Source organism: Panthera uncia, chromosome X (assembly GCF_023721935.1).
Source record: "Panthera uncia isolate 11264 chromosome X, Puncia_PCG_1.0, whole genome shotgun sequence".
NCBI lineage: Eukaryota > Metazoa > Chordata > Mammalia > Carnivora > Felidae > Panthera > Panthera uncia.
The window spans coordinates 87536916-87557677 of NC_064817.1; the positions used below are offsets into that span (position 1 = coordinate 87536916).

Genomic DNA, 20762 nt, shown 5'->3' on the forward strand with positions numbered 1-20762 from the left:
CTGAAAGAGTAGAGGAGGATCCAGGACACTTGGACGGATGAACAAAGACAAAGAGGAGAAATCCAAGTTTTATCATCAAGCAACTACTGTGGATAATGACAAGCCATACCAGACAACAGATTGAGGGACTTTGCTGTTGTACTAATTGGACAAATTGAGCATTACTTTCCTTGGGTAGGGGACTCTAACTATGCAGTATGTCCAAAATGGAAAATAAGAGATGCAGTGCAAAGGGACTGTGCCAAATTAACTAAAATATAGCACTGGGAAAACAAGAAGAAATGGTTCATCCCATCATTCCATTAGGAGCACTTTTCTAAAGGAAGATTAGTGGTAACAGTTAAACAAGGAAATCTATACATGTAGCAACCAAGAAGAATAACAGAGAAATTGGATAAAAGTGAAAAGATAGAATCTATGCTTTAATTAAAGGTTTAGAAACAGCCAGGGAAGCTATATACTCTCCCACTAGGAATTTGGACTTTAGGAAATTGGGCTATAATTTTGTGTCAAAATAAAACGCAAAGCAGGAGTACTTCGACAAGATCCGGAAACATCCAAGGAAAGACCACCATTCTGCTACAAATTCTATTTAGCAAGTGATTTAACTGTAAATGGACAGATCCGGTGCTCCTCAAATATGATAGATGCTGAAGGGTAGCTAGTCCCCCAAGGAGAACTCTGGAATATAGACTTCAGAACAACACCACGACGGATTAGTGTGAGCTTCTCAAAAACGTGAATATTAATGAGAAAACACCAGCAACCATACCAACTCAAGCAGGTTATTCAAATACATCATGAGAAATCTGTGGGACTACTCCAGGCCTTGAAACAAGATGAAGCTTAAACCAGCCTATAAAACAACTAATGGTCAACATGGTCCTTACGTGTCAAAGCTGGAAGATGCTACAACCTCATAACATGTGAAGCTGGCTCGCCTCCTGACTAGATGTGGAAATACTGTACTATAATGGCACCTTAGGATTAGATAAAATATATCCCATCGTTTGCTCTGATTGCGTGATTATATGTGTTTAGAAATTGTTAACATGCAACCCTGTTCCAAACAATGAGTAGTTGTATTAAGTATGTTTGTTCTAGGGAACAGAATTAGACGTTAGGATTAGAAATAGAGTTGATAGTGATAAGAAATAAGTGTAGGAAATAATAAAATACTTAGGAATAAGAGCCAGTAAGGAAGTATTTTCAAGGAGAGAGAAAAAAAGCAATAGAGTTGTGAATAGTCATGCAACTGTTTAGGGTGGAAAGCCATGGTATAGTTAGTTCCTAAGAAGGTTTATGAACAAGTCCCTGTTTTTGTCATATGCAAATTAGCCAACCCTAAGTTGGTGATATTGATAGAAATAGCTGGTTGGCAACTGACACAGGTCATGCACTTAAAAGACAATTAGAGGGAAATACATTAACTCGGCAGTCCACTGATTGGATACTTCTTTTTTTTAAATATTTTTTTGATGTTTATTTTATTTTAGAGAGAGAGAGAGAGAGAGCAGGGGAAGGGCAGAGAGAGAGGGAGACACAGGATCCAAATCAGGCTTCAGGCTCTGAGCCGTCAGCACAGAGCCCGACGTGGGGCTCGAACTCACAGACCGTGAGATCATGACCTGAGCCGAAGTTGGTGAGCCACCCAGGTGCCCCTGATTGGACTTCTGATTGGAATCTTGGATTTCTCCTCCAGGAGACTGGAAAGAGTGGCTGGCCCTTTATTTAAACTAGCCCTTCTCTGGATCTTCTTGAGACTAACACCAAAGGCAATTCTTGTATGGCATGGATGGATAGAGAGACAGGCTCATCATTTGAGACAAACTTAAAGCTGTGAAAACCAAGGGAGTTAGGTTGATAGATAGCAATTAGAAAGCACAAGTCTATCCTTGTGTGTTTTGGCTAATGTGCAATGAGCAGTTGTGATGACATAGTTGTATCTTTATGTGATGATTAACGCCAGTTTTACAGTTTGTATAATCCTTATTTGCTATTGATGCACATCATTTTATTGCTATGTGTTTTAACAGATTTTAACTAATAAAATTTCATTCATAAGTCAAATAATGTGTTCCTCTTAAATTACCTGGTGGTGGATTTGGAGGCTACCAAACCAGCATAAAGGAACCCCACTCAACAGAAGATGGAGTATACACAGAGAAAATATTGTACCGGGAGTCTGAAGTTCTAGTTCCTTTTTTTCTTAAGTTTGTTTATTTATTTATTTAGAGAGAGTGAGTGGGGGAGAGGGGAAGAGAGAGAGGGACAGAGAATCCCAAGCAGGCTCCATGCTGTCAGCACAGAGCCCATTGTGGGGTTTGATCTCATGAACCACGAGATCATGACCTGAGGCAAAATCAAGAGTCCAGCACTTAACCAACTGAGCCACCCAGGTGTCCCTGAAATTCTAGTCCTGGCTTTGTCAGATTATCCTGAACAAATCTCTGAAATATGGTCCGTTCTTGTCTGTAAAATGAGTTATAATTACTTTTCTGCCTACCTTCAATGGTAATAAGGAATAACTAAAGTGATAAAGTTTTCAAAGACTTTTGTATGAATATCTGACAATGGGACAATACATGAAATCAGCACTTTTTAGGAGTATCCGAAAAATGTCTATAGGACAATACCCGAGAGTTTATGTGACATGTAAAGATTATCCAATAGTTTTACACCTGTTTTCTAAGAGATTAGAGCTTTCTTATTTTGCTCCATGTCAAAGTTATAGTTTGGAATTGGTTTATGTTTCATTCTTCTGAGCTCTTTTTTTTTAAACCATAAAATTAAATTCTTTCTGGGGGTCCACTTAAGTTCTAGTAGGAATAACAATGAGGAAAAACCAACAATGAAAAAGCCTTCTAGGAAACAGTAAATTATATTTCATTCAAGGCTAAGATTTTGTTGCTGACGGGGTTATGTAACTCTGAACATTTATTACCCCATTATTACCCAACTAGATTTTTATAATGATTTTTTAAATCAAAGTTGACTATTGTGTTCTTATATCAATAGCCTTATCTTAATAGATTAGAGGTATTTAGCCATTTCCTCTTCCTCTTGGGTATACTTATCTTTTCAAAGACCCTATTTCCCCAGTCCATATTTAAAACTTGTTTTTCTTCTGCCTATATAACCCTTAGCTCAGAAGCCAATCAACCAACCAACCAAAAAAAAAAAAAAAAAAAAAAAAAAGAAACATAAAGAAGAAGAAAAAAATAACCCTTAGTTCCTTTAGTTCTTTGACAGTTATTTGTATTGACAGACACAGCTACCTATCAGTCTCAAATGTCTTCAGGGTCATAAAGAATCTTTGAAGGTGATCTCCATTATACCTCTGAAGGAGGTTAATGCATTTTAGCAAGGTAAGGAAAACAACTGAACTCTCTACCCCTTGTGACAATTTCATCCTAAAGACCTTAGTAAAATATTGAAAACGTTTCAAGAAGTATTTTTTAGTTTGACATAAGTATTCATGTAAAGTGGACTAGGGAGCTGCAGTTATGAAACACAACTTTAGTGTTTCAGATGCCTTTAATCAAAGATGCTATTAACGAAAATAATTCATTTCAAAAAGTATCCAGACCATGATCCCTCCATGATTATTGACCACCATGCCCCCAGGATGAAGGGTGGAGTCATTTGTTATGTGTTCTCATAGAAGTTCTCCTTCAGATCACTTACGTTGCATGTAATTATATATTCACTGATGTGATCATTTACTTAATGTCCACAACTAGCTTGTAAGTTTCATGAAGGTAGGGTCAGTGCCCATTTTCTGTATCCCAAACACCTAGAACAGTGCTTAATAAGCATTTTGTGAAAGAATGAGTACTATTTCATCAACAAATCAGATGGTCAGTCTTTTCCCCTACTTATCTGTCCATAAAGAAAATATGCAGAGGCTGTGTGTACCTTGGATAAATGAACCTGTTTTTGTTTTGTTTTGTTTTGTTTTTGAGGCCTGTTGAACCATTTGTTTGTGGAGGGGTAAGTAGTAGAAAAATGCCAACTCTCACTCTGCTGTGCTGGACTCTGGAGGGTGTAAGGTTTCCTTAAAGCAGAGAAGAGCTCAGCTTACCTCTTTCTGGTGGTATTTGATTGCCACCTTCAGCTTGGCCAGGTCATGGTACTTCTGAGGGTCAAGCTCTTCACTGTGGTCATCTCGATGGTTGAGGATGATCTCCAGTTCCCGGGAGCTCCGAGCTTGGTCCAGCAGGTCTTTGGCAAAGAGCTTGCACTGCTGGGAGAGTTCCTCATACTCCGCCTTGAACTCATTCTCCACCTTGCTGAGCTCTTTGAGCTCCCAGCCCAGACGGAAGGCAGTTAGGATGGGGTCCTCGCTTGATAAGGCAATGAGTGAGGGGCTTGCTAGCGCTTTATAGATGTTCAGACGGGAGCGGGAGTGGCGCAGACTGTCTACCTCTGAACTGGACACACACTCGACACAGTTGCAGCGGATCTGGTGGGGCCGTGGGATAGTGACCCGTTTTTGAACAAGCAGTTTGATGATTTCATAGTTGTTGGTGTGGGCGGCCAGCATGATGGGAGTGATGTCCGGTGTGAACTCAGAGAACTGGGTATCCATCATCAGAGTGGGAACCTAGGTGCAATAAAATAAAGGCATAAAGGCCAGGATTAAGGCTAGGAGAGAGAAGGAGCACAGGGCATTAAATGTTAGTGATTCAGGGATTGGAGTCACTTTTCTTTGGCCAATGACCTTCATCATCGTAGCTATTTGTGGAATACTAACTATATGCCAGGCATACAGCACTTTACATATATTTACGCATTTAATCCCCATAACCTTGTGAGGCAAATATTCTCCCCAAATGAAGAAGCTGAGGCACACAAAAGTTAAATAACATACCCAAGCTTACATAGCTTTTAGTAACTGAGCCAAGATCCAAGCCCAAGCAATAGGACTCTAAAGCTTGGTTCTTACATTTATGCAACCACAATATGCCCCATTCCATCTGAGGCACAATGGGGGATATAGAGAAGAGAGGGACATTTTTTCCTAACCTTCTAGAGTTTAGTTGAGTGGGTCAGACTTCTATAAAATTGGTAAGTAGGAGTACACCGTAGCATGTGTTCGGTTCCAAGTGAATCGTAAAGACCATGCCACTAAATCAAGCCCTGGAGGCTAAGGAAAAGATAATCTCAAGTGGTTACATTGACTTTGTATGTATATAGGACTTCCGGAGACCAAAGACCAAGGCCAGATAGAGTTCTTCCAACTTCCTGTAGGTCTCAGCAAGGTAGAGAGAATCTCTTATTGTCAGAAAGAAGTACTCTGTCAATGAAGACCTCTTGGCTTGGGTGAGGGGTTACCAATAGCTAAAGGGACCTTTGATAACACTGTTATGTCCATGATGCAATGCTTGGTGTAAACAGCAGTTGTTGGTGGAAGGCATGGTGTTCTTTGGGTATTCATGAGCATTTTGGGGTGAGTTTGCAGAACGTGCAATGATCAATGATCATTGCTCAATGAATAAAAAAAATATTTTGGCTTTAAAATGTGTGTTTTGGTCATATGTGGAATTTGAGAAACGTAACAGAAGACCAAAGGGAAAGGGAAGGAAAACTGAGTTACAAACACAGAGGGAGGCAAACTATAAGAGACTCTTAAGTACAGAGAACAAACTGAGGGTTGAGGGGGGTGAGAGGTTGGGTGGGCAGGGAAAATGCGTGATGGACATTGAGGAGGGCACTTGTTGGGATGAGCACTGGGTGTTGTATGTAAGTGATGAATCACAGGAATCTACTCCTGAAGCCAAGACCACACTGTATATTACCTAACTTGACAACAAATTATTAAATAAATAGTAAAAAAAGAGCCAAATTATGGAAAGAGCCCAAATTTCCATCAACTGATAAATGGATAAAGATGTGATACACACACACACACACACACACACACACTGGAATACTACTCGGCAATGAAAAAGAATGAAATCTTGCCATTTGCAATGACATGGATGGAACTAGAGTGTATTGTGCTAAGCAAAATAAATCAGAGAGAGACAAATATCATATTTCACTCATGTTGAATTTAAGGAACACAACAGATGAACATATGAGAAAGGAAGGAAAAATAAGAAAAACAGAGAGGGAGGCAAACCATAAGAGACTCTTGAATAAGAGAACAAACTGAGGGTTGATGGAAGGAGGTGGGTGGGGGATGGGCTAAATGGGTGATGGGTATTAAGGAGGGCATTTTTGGGGGTGAGCACTGGGTGTTATATGTAAGCAATGATTCACTGGGTTCTACTCCTGAAACCAATAATACACTGTACATTAACTAACTTGAATTTAAATAAAAAATCTTTAAAAGAAAGAAAAAAAAATAAAATGTGTGTTTTGGGACCCAGTCTGTTCTCAGCGTAATAGGGAAATGGAGACAGCTCTATACCCACAGAAGAGTCTCAGTGTGGTAGGATCTAGAGCTAAGGAATGAGGAGGACTGAAATAGTCAGAGGAGGCTTCATGGACGCGTGGAGCTGAGCATTCAAAGCATGGATAGGATTCCAGGAAACTGTGAAATACTGATCTTCATACACTTAGAAAAGAATAGTTCCAAATACTCATTTGGATTGGGGAGAACAAAACATGGATGATTGAGATTCTCATGGAATAGACAAATATTGTTTTACTCAAAAATTTCTTTTTTAAAAAAATGTTTATTTTGAGAGAGAGAGAGAAAGAGAGAGCAATCAAGCAGGGGAGGGGCAGAGAGAGAGAGAGAGAGAGAGAGAGGGAGAGAGAGAATCCCAAGCAGGCTCCGCGCTGTCCACACAGAGCCCGGTGCAGGGCTCGATCTCATAAACTGTGAGGTCATGACCTGAGCTGAGACCAAGAGCCGGTGTTTAACTGACCCAGCCACCCAGGCACCCCTCAGAAGTTTCTTTTTATTCTTAAAAATGTTTTTTAGAAAATTGCAGTTGCTGATGAACTGACAAAACGATGTGTAGCAGTTTTTCATCATCTTCACCTCCTTCTCGCTTTGGATGAAAGATTCACAAACAGGAAAGCGACCAGAAAACAGGAAGTGTGAGAGAGGTAGAGGAGAAGGAGGGGAAGAGTGTGCAAGAAATCTAGTTCTTTCATGGAGTGGTTGCATCGGTCTCTAAATAGTTGAGAACTGGCTGCACATTGATCATCAATTACTTGGATAGAGCAGTGAGAAAGCATTGTTAAACATTTAGAGGAAGCAGCTACAAACAAGACAGCAGGAAGTGAGCAACTGGCTCATAAAGTAAATTGGACACAGGAAAGAATCATCTCAGAAATTAACATAAGCCTCCTGGCTAAGGAAGAAGTAGTTCTGAGTGGGCCCAGGAACAAACATAAACACAACAACCAACACAAAGCCTCGAGTTGGGGGAGATGGTAGATGAGTAATGTTCTGCCCAGGAAGAAAGCAACTCAGTTCTGGAAATCTGCCCCTTCCTACTGGGCAGAAGCATTTCTCAGTCTCTGCTATGATCTAGAGGCAGGATATGTGGTGAGTGGAGGGAAGGTAGCCTATAGCACAGGATTCCCTGGGTCGTGTTGGAGGAATGTGTCCTCCCTACCATGCTGCTCTTCCTGTCCTCTCTCTCTCTCTCCTCACTTCCTTGCTCTTTCTTCTTTTCTTACCCTTTTTCTTTCTTTCCCTCTATTCCAGTGCTGACAGGCCTGTCCAAGACAGATGATGGTACATGTGAATATTGCTTAGCTCCACTTGTGTCATGGAACTGAAAGGTTGTTGTCTATGCTTAGAATGTGAAATGCTTTCTGGAGCCATCTGATTCCATTGTCTTTGACGTGGTGCTCCACAAGGAGCCTCTGATTCTCTCTTTGGCTTTCTGAGTAAATGACACAAGAGAGGAAATAATTTTAAAGGAAAACTGGTCTACGGTGACCAACCGTGTCTTCCTACTCTCCCGTCAATACTATTCACAGGTGGCCACACTCATCTCATTCATTGCTCTCTGTCTGTATGTCCTTGTGGGATCCTCTGTATGTAATGGCCTCTCCTCATTTCTCTGCAAGTGAAGGGCCACTGTGAGCCCTGGCTTCTTCAATAACTCCTCCTCTTAACTTGATCCTACCCCTTAGTGACCACCCAGATGTTGTGGACACTAGGTTACATCAAAGATCTCACTTTTCTGATGCTGTCTTATATTGTTCTCTAATTATTTCACATACGCATTTCTTGCCTCATCGATGAGGTTGTGTGAGTCTAACACAGAGCTGTCTTAGACTGCTTTTGTTTTCCCTATAGCATCTATAGCACAGTGGGAGACACCACAACAGGCACCAGCCCAAAAAATTTTTTTTCTAAAAAAAAAAAAAAAAAAATTTTTTTTCTAGTCTCAGCTTAAGAAATTGACTCATTTACAGACCTAGCTCCCATAATCTGAGTCAATGTGAGCCAATTTCCTTGGGTCTTTCCTTCTAATGTCCAGCTGAGAAGGTAGACATTCCAAGACTAAGGAGGGATAGCAAATGGGCTTTATAGGGAATATTTGAGTTCCCCCCATCATAGGACAGTCTGTACCTGCCATTTTCACAATTCTATTGTTTCAAAGTGGAGACTCTGACCCAAAGACCACAGATCTATACTACTCTTCCCCTCTCTGCTTCTTCTTTTCTCATCCTGCTGCTTTTCCCTTCCCCAGCTGTAGGGACTATGGGCTAAGCATCAGGATAGCCATGGTAAGGAAAGAGAGATTCAATAATGAAGGTCAGAGATTTCTGATAATACTCAAGACTTTGTGATATGGTCTACAACAGGGGCCAAACAGGTAATAGGTAATAGAAATGATGGCTATGTGTGGGTCCATATGCATAATTTGGATGAATGAATGATAGAAACTAGTGAACTGTAGACCACATATCCTCTCAAAGGGAGTATCTGCTGCTCCATTCCTTGTTGTTATAAAATTGTTGTTATAAGTACGCATAAAGGCCCGATGTTGTGGGTTCTCAAGAGAAGTCAGAAGTATGGATTTTGTAGTAGAATTTCTTATTTTGTTGTTGGCTAACTTCTTTTTTTTAAAAAATTGAAGTATAATTGGCATACAAATCCTATTAGTTTCTGGTGTACATCATAGTGATTTGATATTTTGAAGTGTTAAAAAATGACCCCCACAATAAGTCTAGTTACCATCTGTCACCAATGAAAGTTATTACGGGGGCACCTGGGTGTGGCTCAGTCGGTTGGTGAAGTGTCCAACTCTTGATTTTGGTCCAGGTCATGATATTGAGCCCTGCGTTGAACTCTGTGCTCACAGTGCAGAGCCTGCTTGGGATTCTTTGTCTCCCCGCCCCTCTCTCTCTCTGCCCCTCCTGCGCGGGCTCTCTCTCAACATAAATAAACATTTTTAAAAACTTACAATATTATTGACTATATTCCTGATGCTATACATTACATTCCTATGCTTTCTTTTCTTTTTTTTTTTTGTACATTCTTTAAAAAAATTTTTTTAATGTTTATTCATAATTGAGAGATAGAGACAGAGCATGAGCAGGGAAGGGGCAGAGAGAGGGGGAGACACAGAATCTGAAGCAGGCTCCAGGCTCTGAGCTGTCAGCACAGAGCGCGACGCAGGGCTCGAACTCACAAACGGCGAGATCATGACTTGAGCCGAAGTTGGATGCTTAACCGACTGAGCCACCCAGGCGCCCCACTATGACTTATTTTCTAACTGGAAGTCTATACCTCTTAATCCCCTTCAGGGTAGAATTTCTTAAAGTTGTAAATGTTAGCTCAAAAAAGCTACAGATAGTGTGCAGTCCAAACAAAATACATATATGAGGCGATCTAGGCTGGAGTAAATCAGTTTGTGACCTTCGAGCTAACGTAGAAATTGTGAGATGGAGGGGTAGGAGAGGAAGCTGGACATTTAGTCAGGGGCCAGATGATGAAAGGCCTCATATGTTATGTTAAGGAACTTAATGTTGTCTGTTGGCGATGGGGAGCTACTGAAGAGTTTTAATCAAGGAGAGTGGCATAGTTGAACAGGTGTCTTACAAAGGTCAGTATGGCCCAAGTATGGGGAATGAGCAGTGTTACAAGTAGGGGGAATGAGCAGTATTAAATGTGCTGGTAAATGTTTAATAAGCAGCTTTCCATGAAAAAATCTTGATTTGTAGTGTTTGCCTGTTTCTGTGGTGTGAGTGAGTACTCCCATTGCAGCCAATTTCACGCTACCAATACAACCAGAGAGCATAGAGTTGGTATGAGATGCGTACAACCAGCTCTTACCAGCCTGTGTAAGCCAGCTCCAGCATATCACTGGATGAGTATCAGAAAGATGAGACTAGTTGAAAGATGTCATTGGGGCACCTGAGTGGCTCAGTCGGTTGACCGTCCGACTTCGGCCCGGGTCATGATCTCGCGGTTTGTGAGTTCGAGCCCTGTGTCGGGCTCTGTGCTGACAGCCCGGAGCCCGGAGCCTGCTTCAGATTCTGTGTCTCCTTCTCTCTCTGCCCCTCCCCCACTTGTGCTCTGTCTCTCTCTGTCTACCAAAAACAAATAAAATGAAAAAAAAAGTAGTTGAAACCAAGGGAATAAGTAGGATCAGCCTCAGCTTGCCCCAGCTCCTGCACAGCTCTGTCTGCTGATCTACTCCAAGGACTGGGCCCAGCCCGTTTCCAGAGCAAGTGAAGCTTGAGGTAGGATGTGCTCAAGTGGCCAGTCTCTGTCTCCTCCATTCCAAATTGCAATCACTGGGGCCCTGCATTAGGACGCTCTTTGTTCTGTTAGTTTCTAAATCCCAGCCTCTTCCCCATGTGTGCCCTCCATTGTTCAACAAGATTTCTACCTGGATCATAATCTGAGTTTCTGTTCATGTAACTGGCCTAATAGTCCAGATCTAGTGTATTTTCTGGATTATCCATGCTTCGTCTTTGAGCTATACAAGTCTGTAAATTGTAATACAAATATTTCTTGTTTAATGAAATGGAATTGATCAGTGCCTTATGCAGCATCTATTTGTAAATTTCTCTGCATCTATTTGTAATTTTTTTCAGCATTTCTGATAGACTATATCAGGGGTCAGCAAACATTTTCCGTAAAAGGCCAGCCGGTAAATAGGTTAGACTTTATGGGCCATGCAACTCTGCCTTTGGAGCAGGAAAACAGCCATAGGCGATGTGAAATGAACGGGTGTGGCTGTACTCCTAACATTTTCTTTACAAAGACAGGTGACAGGCTGAATTTGGCTTGCAGGCCAGAGAATGAAGATCCCTGGCGTCCTGGATCCCTCACTAATTAATGAATTAAATAAAATCTTTGACACGTGTTTAAATCTGTATAAGGATCATGATTTAACTTTTTTTTTTTTTTTTTTAAGTAATCCTTTAACAGCCATTTTGTGTTCAGATTGAGGTCAGGTAGCAAATTCAATTTTATTCTTTTCTTATCAAGTTTTGCCTTCTCTTTGAACTCCAAAATTATACTGATTGATCTTGGGCTTCCCATTAAAAATTATTATTTTTAAAAGGAAAAGGGAAGGAGGGGAAGGAAATCAACACACGAAGAAATTAGATTTTGTTTATATTACCTACAACTGTATTTCTAAGGAAACCTGGTGCATGAACCGACTTGAGTTTTAAAATTTGCAATGATGTGGGCTCAGGCCATGGCCCCTAAAGAAGCTACCTTGCCTGCCTTTCCCTGGGGCTTTGCATTCAGGCCCTAATGAGTTTGCTCCTGGATCTGCCCGAGGTCTCCCTGTCGAAAAGCTAGCATTGTATTCGAGGATCCTTTTGGATTAATGAGCTCAGAACAGAGCTGTGCTAGGCTCAGCCCTCATCACATAAAATGCAGTACAGTGAACAGAGTGAGCTAAAGTCAGCTTCTTTCTTATTTTCACCTAAATTCCATTGCCAGAGGATACAGAGGGATAGAAAATGCTCCACCTAGCCCACTCTCAGGACTGGCCAGAGCTTTTACAAGGTTATTATACTCAAGGGGCACAAATGATACATTCATTTCCATTAACCTCATCACTGGACACAATCTGCTAATTGGAATTTTTCTGAACCCTATTGTTACCAGCCTAAGGCAGGCGCCCTTGCTGGAGTTTATCACAAGCTTCTGAAATTAAACCCCTCATTTGTAATTAATGGGCAGACCCCTTATCAGGAGCCACCTCATTCATACCCACAATGCCGTCTGGTCATAGGCCAAACCTCTCCATAATTGGCACTTCCTCATGCAGCTGGCCTGATAGCATCATGTTGGAAATGAACCTCCCATCTTATGCCTGGATTTGGTGAAACTGCAATACTTCTTTTTCCACCTGCTGGATCCCCTCTTCCCTGCCCCCAACATGACTCTGCCTTACCTGTGAGGTCAGTTAGCTAGTAGTGGTGATATGCGAGCTACTTTGCAGCAGCCATTGGCATCAGATGGGAAATAATCTGTTTCCCAGAGGCTGATAAAAGCAGAACCGTAAGAATTAAGATTTGCTGGATCATCTCAGCTGATTTCAAGGCTAAACTATACATAATCTAAATTGGAAGGCTAAAATGAAAAAAAAAAAACCCTTATTTGGGGACAATGTTACAGACCTCAGGTGGTATTTTTAAAAAGTTAATATTAATATGTAAAAATAAATAATATATATAACCATGGCCAGCATTAGCCTGATTAGCAGGGATAAATATGATACTAATGGTTACCGGTTATCAAACACTTCCCATATACCAGGCACCATGCTGGAATATCTCATTTGGTCCTCACCATGGTTCTATGCTATATGCATAGTAATTATCCCCATTCACACCTGAGGAAACTCAGTCTTAGAGAAGATAAGTGCCTCGTCCAAGGTCATAAAGCTAGGAAGTAGAGTGGCCAGAACTTGAACCCAGGCAGTTTGGCTCCGAAGTCTGTACCATTAACCAATATACCACTTCACCCCCAGCAAGCAAAATGCCAACTGTTTGATTTTATTACATCAATAAACAAATCTACAATCCTAACGCTGAATATTCAGATATAGCGTAAGTATATATTATAGGTTTTATTGGGCATTAATTAACTTAATCGACTAGTAGTATTCTACTCTAAACCCAGATAGATAAACATTATGTAGCACCGCTCAATGTTTGGAAGCCTACAAAATCATTCTTGATTTCTCATCAGATGGGGGCTCTTAATTTTTCGAAAAGATAAGAGCTAAGTCTGTGAGAAAATATATATAGCTAATTCCATAGGTTGTGAGTGTTTGGGATTTTAGTTTTCTAGTTAGAGGAAACCTAGAAAGGTTTTTCTCAAATCTAGATTGTCGCAAAGTGTAAATGAATCATTTCATACACTTTTCTTTGCAAAATTTGAGCTGTAATGAATGATGGGAGCCATTGACTCCAAACGGTGCACCTTTGGATAGATATTACAAATGAAGGAGGAGGTAAAAGAAGCCAAGATGGTAAGTGCATACACTGTGGGTGACTTTTGAGAAGCCAGCCCTCTGTGAAGGCATTCTATGTACCGTTGAGATATGACATTTCTCAGGAAAATAGTGAAAATGATGCAGTGAGTCAAAAATAAGTAAATCAGAAGATGTCCGTTATTATGGAGATGGAAAACATGTCAGAAGTGAAGGGTGGTCGTTGGGTCTCTATGATGGCACAGAGAAATGGAGCCTGGATCTGCCAATGTGAGTGTAGTTAGCTTTTCAGAGAGCCCTATGTTGGAGCTTGATGCAAATATCTCTTTAGGAACGCCGTTGTTCTTGGTTCATTTTTTGGAATGTAATTTGTTTTAGTTTTTTTAACGTTTATTTATTTTTGAGAGAGTGCAAGCAGGGGAGGGGCAGAGAGAGAGGGAGACACAGAATCCGAAGCAGGCTCCAGGCTCTGAGTGGTCAGCACAGAGCCCGACGTGGGGTTCTAACCCACAAACCGTGAGATCGTGACCTGAGCCGAAGTCAGATGCTCAACCGACCGAGTCACTCAGGGGCCCCAATGATGTTTTGTTTTAAGGTTGCTCAGTTCATGCTCAGGCATTGGACTGAAGGGCTATATAATTGAAGGACAAGGCTTGAGAGAGATGTTGTCACATTCATGAAGCAATTATTGACCCCACTTTCCTGCTTCTCTTAGTTATCCACACCTGAGGCAAGCCAGGTAGCTAGCCCTAGCCTCCAGAGGTAGAATACTACTGCTCAACAGCTACTTTATTTTAAGTTTATTTATTTATTTATTTTGAGAGAGAGAGGGAGAGAGAGAGAGAGAGAGAGAGAGAAGGAGCAGAGGAAGGGCAGAGAGAGAGAGGAAGAAAAAATCCTAAGCAGGCGCTGCACTGTCAGCGCGGAGCCCAACATGGGGCTCGAACCCACAAACTGTGAGATCATGACCTGAGCCAAAACCAAGAGCAGGATGCTTAACTGCCTGAGCCACCCAGGTACCCCACAACAGCTACTTTAAATGCCAGCATAGTCCCTGAGGAGGTGGGGAAGTTTTCCTTTACATGACTATCTTCGATCTTTTCAGCAAAGCAAACATTATAAGGTCATCAACTCCCTTTTGTCTAGTGGTAAAACATCTGCAGGGTTGAATTTTGCATATCTGGCCCTGCGGCTTGCTGTTACCTAGAGGCATTTAGTGTATAGTTAGACAAAGTGCAGAGAAGAGTGAAGGGCCGCCATTATGTCGTATAGTTTCGAGTTTCCCCAAATTCAGAGTTAGCAGAAGAAAAATGGGTTTAAAATCTGAATTATCTAGTTTCGTTTTCTAGAATGAACATAGAAGCTTTTCAACTTTTTCCTGAAGACATCATATGAGAAAATGTATGTAAACTGCAGCATGGAGAAATTCAGAAGTCCTAACATATAAGATCTAGTCCAATGACTGTCTCAGGCCCATGGGCCTTATAGTCAAGATTTCAGTCTTGGAGGCACAAGAGGTGTGGGAGGAGAGCATGAATTCCTTGCATGCTCTCAATTTCAAAGAAGGGTGGCCCTGATATTACAGGCTCCTCCAAATAGTCCCTTATGATTTTAGAAGCTGTAAACATAGCTCAATCCAAGGCCTTTTGAGAATGTCTTTACCCTTTTATACTGTATCGTCTTTGGGGTTAATGTGGTCATTTTATTACATACTGTTGAAATCACAATCTGTCATTCATCTGAAAACTTTGGCAGGTTCAAAGGCTCTCTTCCTTCCAATATCCTATTAATTAGTGAACTGGACTTGGTTCCCAGTTTTCCTTCTCTATAGCCTCGATCACTTAGAGATTTCTGTTCTTTGCAATTCAGATGGAAAAATTGTTTTTTTAAAATTGTTTTTACATTTATTTATTTTTGAGAGAGAGAGACAGAACACAAGTGGGGGAGGGGCAGAGAGAGAGGGAGGCACAGAATCCATAGCAGGCTCCAGGCTCCGAGCTGTCAGCACAGAGCCCGACGCGGGGCTCGAACTCGCAAACCGTGAGAGCATGACCTGAGCCGAAGTCGGACGCTTAAGACTTACTGCATGGGGGCGCCTGGGTGTCTCATTTGGTTAAGCGTCTGACTTCGGCTCAGGTCATGCTCTCACGGTTTGCGAGTTCGAGCCCCACGTCAGGCTCTGTGCTGACAGCTCGGAGCCTGGAGCCTGCTTTGGATTTTGTGCCTCCCTCTCTCTCTGCCCCTCCCCCGCTTGCACACAGGCTCTCTCTCTCTCTCTCTTTCAAATATAAATAAACATTAAAAAAATTAAAATTAAAAAATTGTTTTTGAAATTCTGTCCCTACCATGGAAAGGAACAATTTCCTTCCAGGTAATTCGGAGGCAGTAGAGTTAGTGTAAACATTGCAGAAGACCCTCAAGAGCAGAATAGATGCTTCCCTGTCTGAGATTGTTTCAGAATGCCCCCAGAGCAGAGTTTCTCAACATTTGGGGCCAGACAATTCTTTGTTGCGGGGGCTGTCCTGTGCATTGTAGGATATTTAGCAGAGTCCCTGGTCTCTACCCCTTAGACGCCAGTATCAGCTCTCCCTTCCCCTAGATTTCACAACCAGAAATATCTCTCGGCATTGCCAAGTGTCCTCTGGGAGGCAAAATCACCCTGGTTAAGAATCACTGCTCTAGGCTACGAGGCTTCTTTGGCAGTGGGCTGACTGGAACAGGGAGAGGCAGAACTAGCTAGAATTCGCCACACCAGTCTTAGGCTCTTTTATCCCAATCCACCTGAGGATTGCAACACACTCGCATCGGTACACTAGCTCACGGGGGCAAGAACCCTCAATGCCTGGAAGGACAGGGAGTGAGAATGCCACTCCTTTCCCCAGGAGAGGTTACTAGAATTTTATTTTCAGGAGAATATTAAGTTTGAAAAACTCTAGAGGCGTGTTGTGCATTATGATGAACACTAGCCACGTTTGGCTACTTAAATTAATTAAAATTAAATAATATTTTATTTTTCAAGTAATATTTTAAAAATTTAGTTCCTCAGTCACGCTATCTACATTTCAACTACTCGATGGCCATACGTTGGCCACCCTTTGGTACAGAGTAGATACAAAAACAAACAAACAACCATTTCTATCGTGGTAGAAAGTTCTATTGGACAGCACTGCTCTAGGAGGTTGATAATCACCCGATTCTTGAAAATACTTAAATTCTTAAAAACGTGCTAGAAACTTTGCTAAGCCCTTGACGTGTATTATCTCGCTTATGAGGTAAGCACTGCCATTATTTGTATTTTATCGAGAAGACAACTGAGGCTCAGAAAGGTGAAGCGACTTGTCTAAGGCTATACAACTATCAAATGGAGGAGCCAGGACCTTAATCCAAGTGGTTTCGATCCAGAGCTTGGGTTGCTAACAAGCGCACGATATGGACTCAAGGTGGTAGAATGACCGCTGTCTGGCATCAGAAGCAGCCAAGACATGCTAGTTGTGGACAAGAGAGTTTTCTTAATATGTGGGCGGAACAGTGTATCTGGAGGGTGTGGATGGACACAGAGGCCTAGGAGGCAGGTGGCTGGTATTGTACAGGTTTGGAAACATGAATGGGGGTACTGGGCAGGATATAAGATATATAGGATATGTATATATATAAGAGGGTACTGGGACTCACTTCCTGGAATTCGTCCAACATATCTCAATCTTGGCACTCTTGACATTTTGGCTCAGATGATTTTTGTTGTTGTTGTTGTTGTTGTGGGGGTTATCCTGTTCATCGTAGGATGTTTAGTTGCATTCCTGGCCTCTACCCCTTTGATGCCAGTAGCAACTCCTCCCCAAGTGCGACAGCCAAAAACATCTCTAGACCTTGCCAAATATCCACCGAGGCACAAAACTGCCTAAAGTTTAGAAAAGTAGAGTGTAAAAGCATAGTCTTGGTTACACGACAGTAAGGCAAGGGCTTCGGTATAGCTACCAAAATACAAGATTCAGAGGGGACCAGCAGCTTGGCTGACCGGACAATGAGCTGCAGAGCTGTTGGACCCCAGGTCTAAGAGTCTCCATGAATAGGAACAGGATGAGTCCCAGAGCCTGTACTAGAAGAGTCTCCCCATGGGAATGAAGTATCTTTAGGGGTGGTGGTACTGAAGGGCTACGGTGGCAGGGAACTAGGCAGCTCATTATGGAGATCACCTTCCCACGGCACGACACTATTATTCTATTATCTTTAGCACACGCATCTCATGGCATCAGCACCGTCAGGGCCTTTGGTTATCATCCAAATGGAAAGTCCATGAGTTATGGATGTGCCAGGCAAACATGAGACAAACCTACAATGACTGCCGTTCATGGCAGGAAACATGTTTTATGGTTGGTGTTGCTGGAGGCACCCTGGGGAATTTTGTATTTAGGCCCCTGTTTCTTGAACTCCCCACCTGGGATTTCCGAGTGGCTTCTCTCAGAAGCACCCGTGCAACAAGGAGCCCCTCCCTCTGTAGCAGGACTTGGCTAAAGTTGGGAAGCCTTTGAGAAAAGAAGCTTGAGCCCGCATAATGGCAAGAAGCTTGGGTCCACCTACGACAGGCATCTCGGCAAAACTCATTTCAAGAATATTTCTTTTTTTTCTTTAGCAGAAACACAGGATTCAAAAGTCTGGGGTGGCTGTGGCAGCATGCATCACGAGGAATGGGTGATTACGCAGTATGCGATGGCCAAGATTAAATTATGGAGTCATAATAAGAAATGGGTCATGTTTAAAAAAAGATGTAACTTTTGGTTGATAGGAAAAGCAGCTTTAAATCATTGTATGATTGAACCTATGCCCATCATGCTGACACCATCAATCGCAAGCAAGTTCTTTCCAAACACAGTCTTTGACAAGCGGAGGTTTACTAATATCCATGTAATGTACTGCATTTACTCATATATTTTCCCTTTGTTGAATTTTGAGAGGAAAAACTCAAGAAAAATGTCACCCCCCCTGCCATAATTTCTTCCTCTCTCTGACATTACTTTTAATTTTATTGCTTTGAGCTTGCAGCTGCATTTCCAATAGTGCATTCTCAGGCAGAATGCCTTTTATTCTTGTCAGAACAGACCAAATGTTAAAGGAAAGGGGCAGGAGCTTGGCTGCCTCTGGTTGGAGATGGGAGAAGGGAGAGCTACTTTGGGCTTTTGCCGCATGGCTACTGTCTCTTCTGTCTCTTGTCTGTCTTTCTCCCAGTACACTCCTAGGCTAAAAGTGTAGGTTGTGGTATCTCTAGAGACAGCTAAGTTGGTGCTGATCACTACTGAATTAGGAGGACATCAACTGCCTTGTCCTTCTTTCCCTGAAGTCAAACATGCCTGAAATCTGAAATGTGGAAAGGCACAGACATTTCAAATGTAAGGATGACATTTCAGTCTCTTGCAAAGCATTCCCCTCTCTCTGAAAGATCCATGTAACCAGATATCTTAGAGCTTCAATGAAGTCTTTCATTCTGCGGCACCTTTTCAGGAATGCAGGCCAGGGCTAATGAAAGGAACTTACAAGGCACTGGGGCTCTCGATTAAATTCACTACTGCTTAAATTTCTCCTTCATATTCAGTTAATAGGGGACAAGAATCCCAAAGAGTGCTGAAATGTTGCAAGAGGCAGTGATTGAGGCTCCCAGATGTTTGATTGTTCTACTCCCCAATGTGTAATTGGAGAGGAGATAAGACCCAGCTCTCAGCTCCATAGATATGGGGGATTTGCGTATTGTCAGATAAAAGCAGCAAAGGTGATCAGGTATGATAGGAGGAGGCTTAGCCCCCAGGAAACTCTTCTTCATCTGTGGTCTCATAAATATCATTCATTCATAAATTTCAGACTCCCTGGGGGCCCCCGACATACATTTGAAGAGTCTGGGGCAATTGACACTTGCACGGAATTGCCTTGGTATTTCTTTCATACCCTGCCAAAGGTTCTGCTCCATCAAATTAACATTGGGGTGCTTAACTCTTTCTGAGGCTAGAGGTTACTGCACCTTGGATCGATTGCAGTGACAGAGAAATGGTCTAGATTGCTACTATGTTTCATTTAATCTTGATGATTCTATGATTAAGTAAGTGCACTCCACCCAAACAGATATCCACCAGAACTTCAAAAGTTTTATTCTAGAAATGTATCAATGACATTACTGCCTGTAGAGTTATTAGTGAACTCCCCTATGGTTTACATATCTATTGGGACTTTGTATTATTGCCTATGTACTATACCAATTGTATGTCAGGTACAGTACCTATTTAATGTGGCTTTATAAAGTAGTTTTAGAATAGTTTCAAAATATTGTTCATTTCCTCACAGCATCCCTGTGATATTATTTAGTATTATCCCTTTGCTTTACAGTGGTAAGAGGTTAAAGTATAAAAAAGTTAAGTAATTTGCCTAAGGCTACATAAACAGTTGAGGAATGGAATCGTCATGTGAACTCCACTCTAAGATTTTGTTCAACATATCATGTGCCACATCCTGTATACACATTGCAGAATTGCAGGGTTGGAAGACATGCTGGAGATGACATAGCCCAGCCTCGTAATAGATGTTTAATCCTTTTGCTAACACTCCTGCCCAACGGCCATTCTGCCTCTGCTCACATATGTCCTGGGGTGATATGCCATTTCATTTCTCTTCACTACTGATATTATGGTTTTGAAATTGGGTGGCAACATTTCCTTCCTCCCCATCAAACACGACTCAGCACCCATGGGCTGCCCATTCTAGTATGGATGTTTATTAAGAATGTTTTCTTGAGTAGTGACACAACATGCAGCAGGCAGTGAGGATGTACTCCTTCCTATTTCCTGACTTCATCTTTAAGGGAGTGGCAGCTATGGCTGTGGTTGGTTCAGTAGCTGACCTGTAGTTCTTTGTCAATACTGAAGAGCTACCATCCTCAAGATGACTGGCTAGGAGACAGTTGCCCAGATCAAGGCTTATGGAGCCCCACTGGAGGGCATCACTCTGGAAGAGCAAGTGGTACTTCTTGCAGGCATACCTCTGGAGGAGGAGGCTACCCTTGGTCAGTGTGGGGTAGAGGCCAGGACCTCCAGAAGTGGCTGACCACATGCGTGGAGGTGAAGTCCATGGTACCCTGGCCTGTGCTGAGAAAGTGAGAAGCCAGACTCCCAGAGTAACCAAAAAGGAGGAAAAGGAAAAGTAATGAGAGGAGGAGATGATAATGGGCTGTATCAGCAATGGATGTAGCAATGTTGCTTCATCCATGTTATACCCACCATTGGGAAGAAGTTCACCAATGTTAACTCTTGTTTTGTAAGTTTTTAAATTTACTTTGAGAGAAAGAAAGCACAAGTCAGGGAGGGAAAGAGAGAGAGGGAGAGAGAGAGAATCACA

The 20762-nt window shown here is 42.0% G+C and overlaps 1 protein-coding gene across 1 annotated transcript in view; it reads right to left on the bottom strand.

Moving 5' to 3' along the window:
* The window catches only part of TRPC5 (transient receptor potential cation channel subfamily C member 5), a 132994-nt gene that overhangs the window by 95619 nt on the left and 16613 nt on the right, over positions 1-20762 (bottom strand). Inside the window, exon 2 of the mRNA XM_049644201.1 lies at positions 4085-4606. Within this exon, the coding sequence (XP_049500158.1) occupies positions 4085-4606 (522 nt within the window). The remainder of the gene's footprint in view (positions 1-4084; positions 4607-20762) is intronic.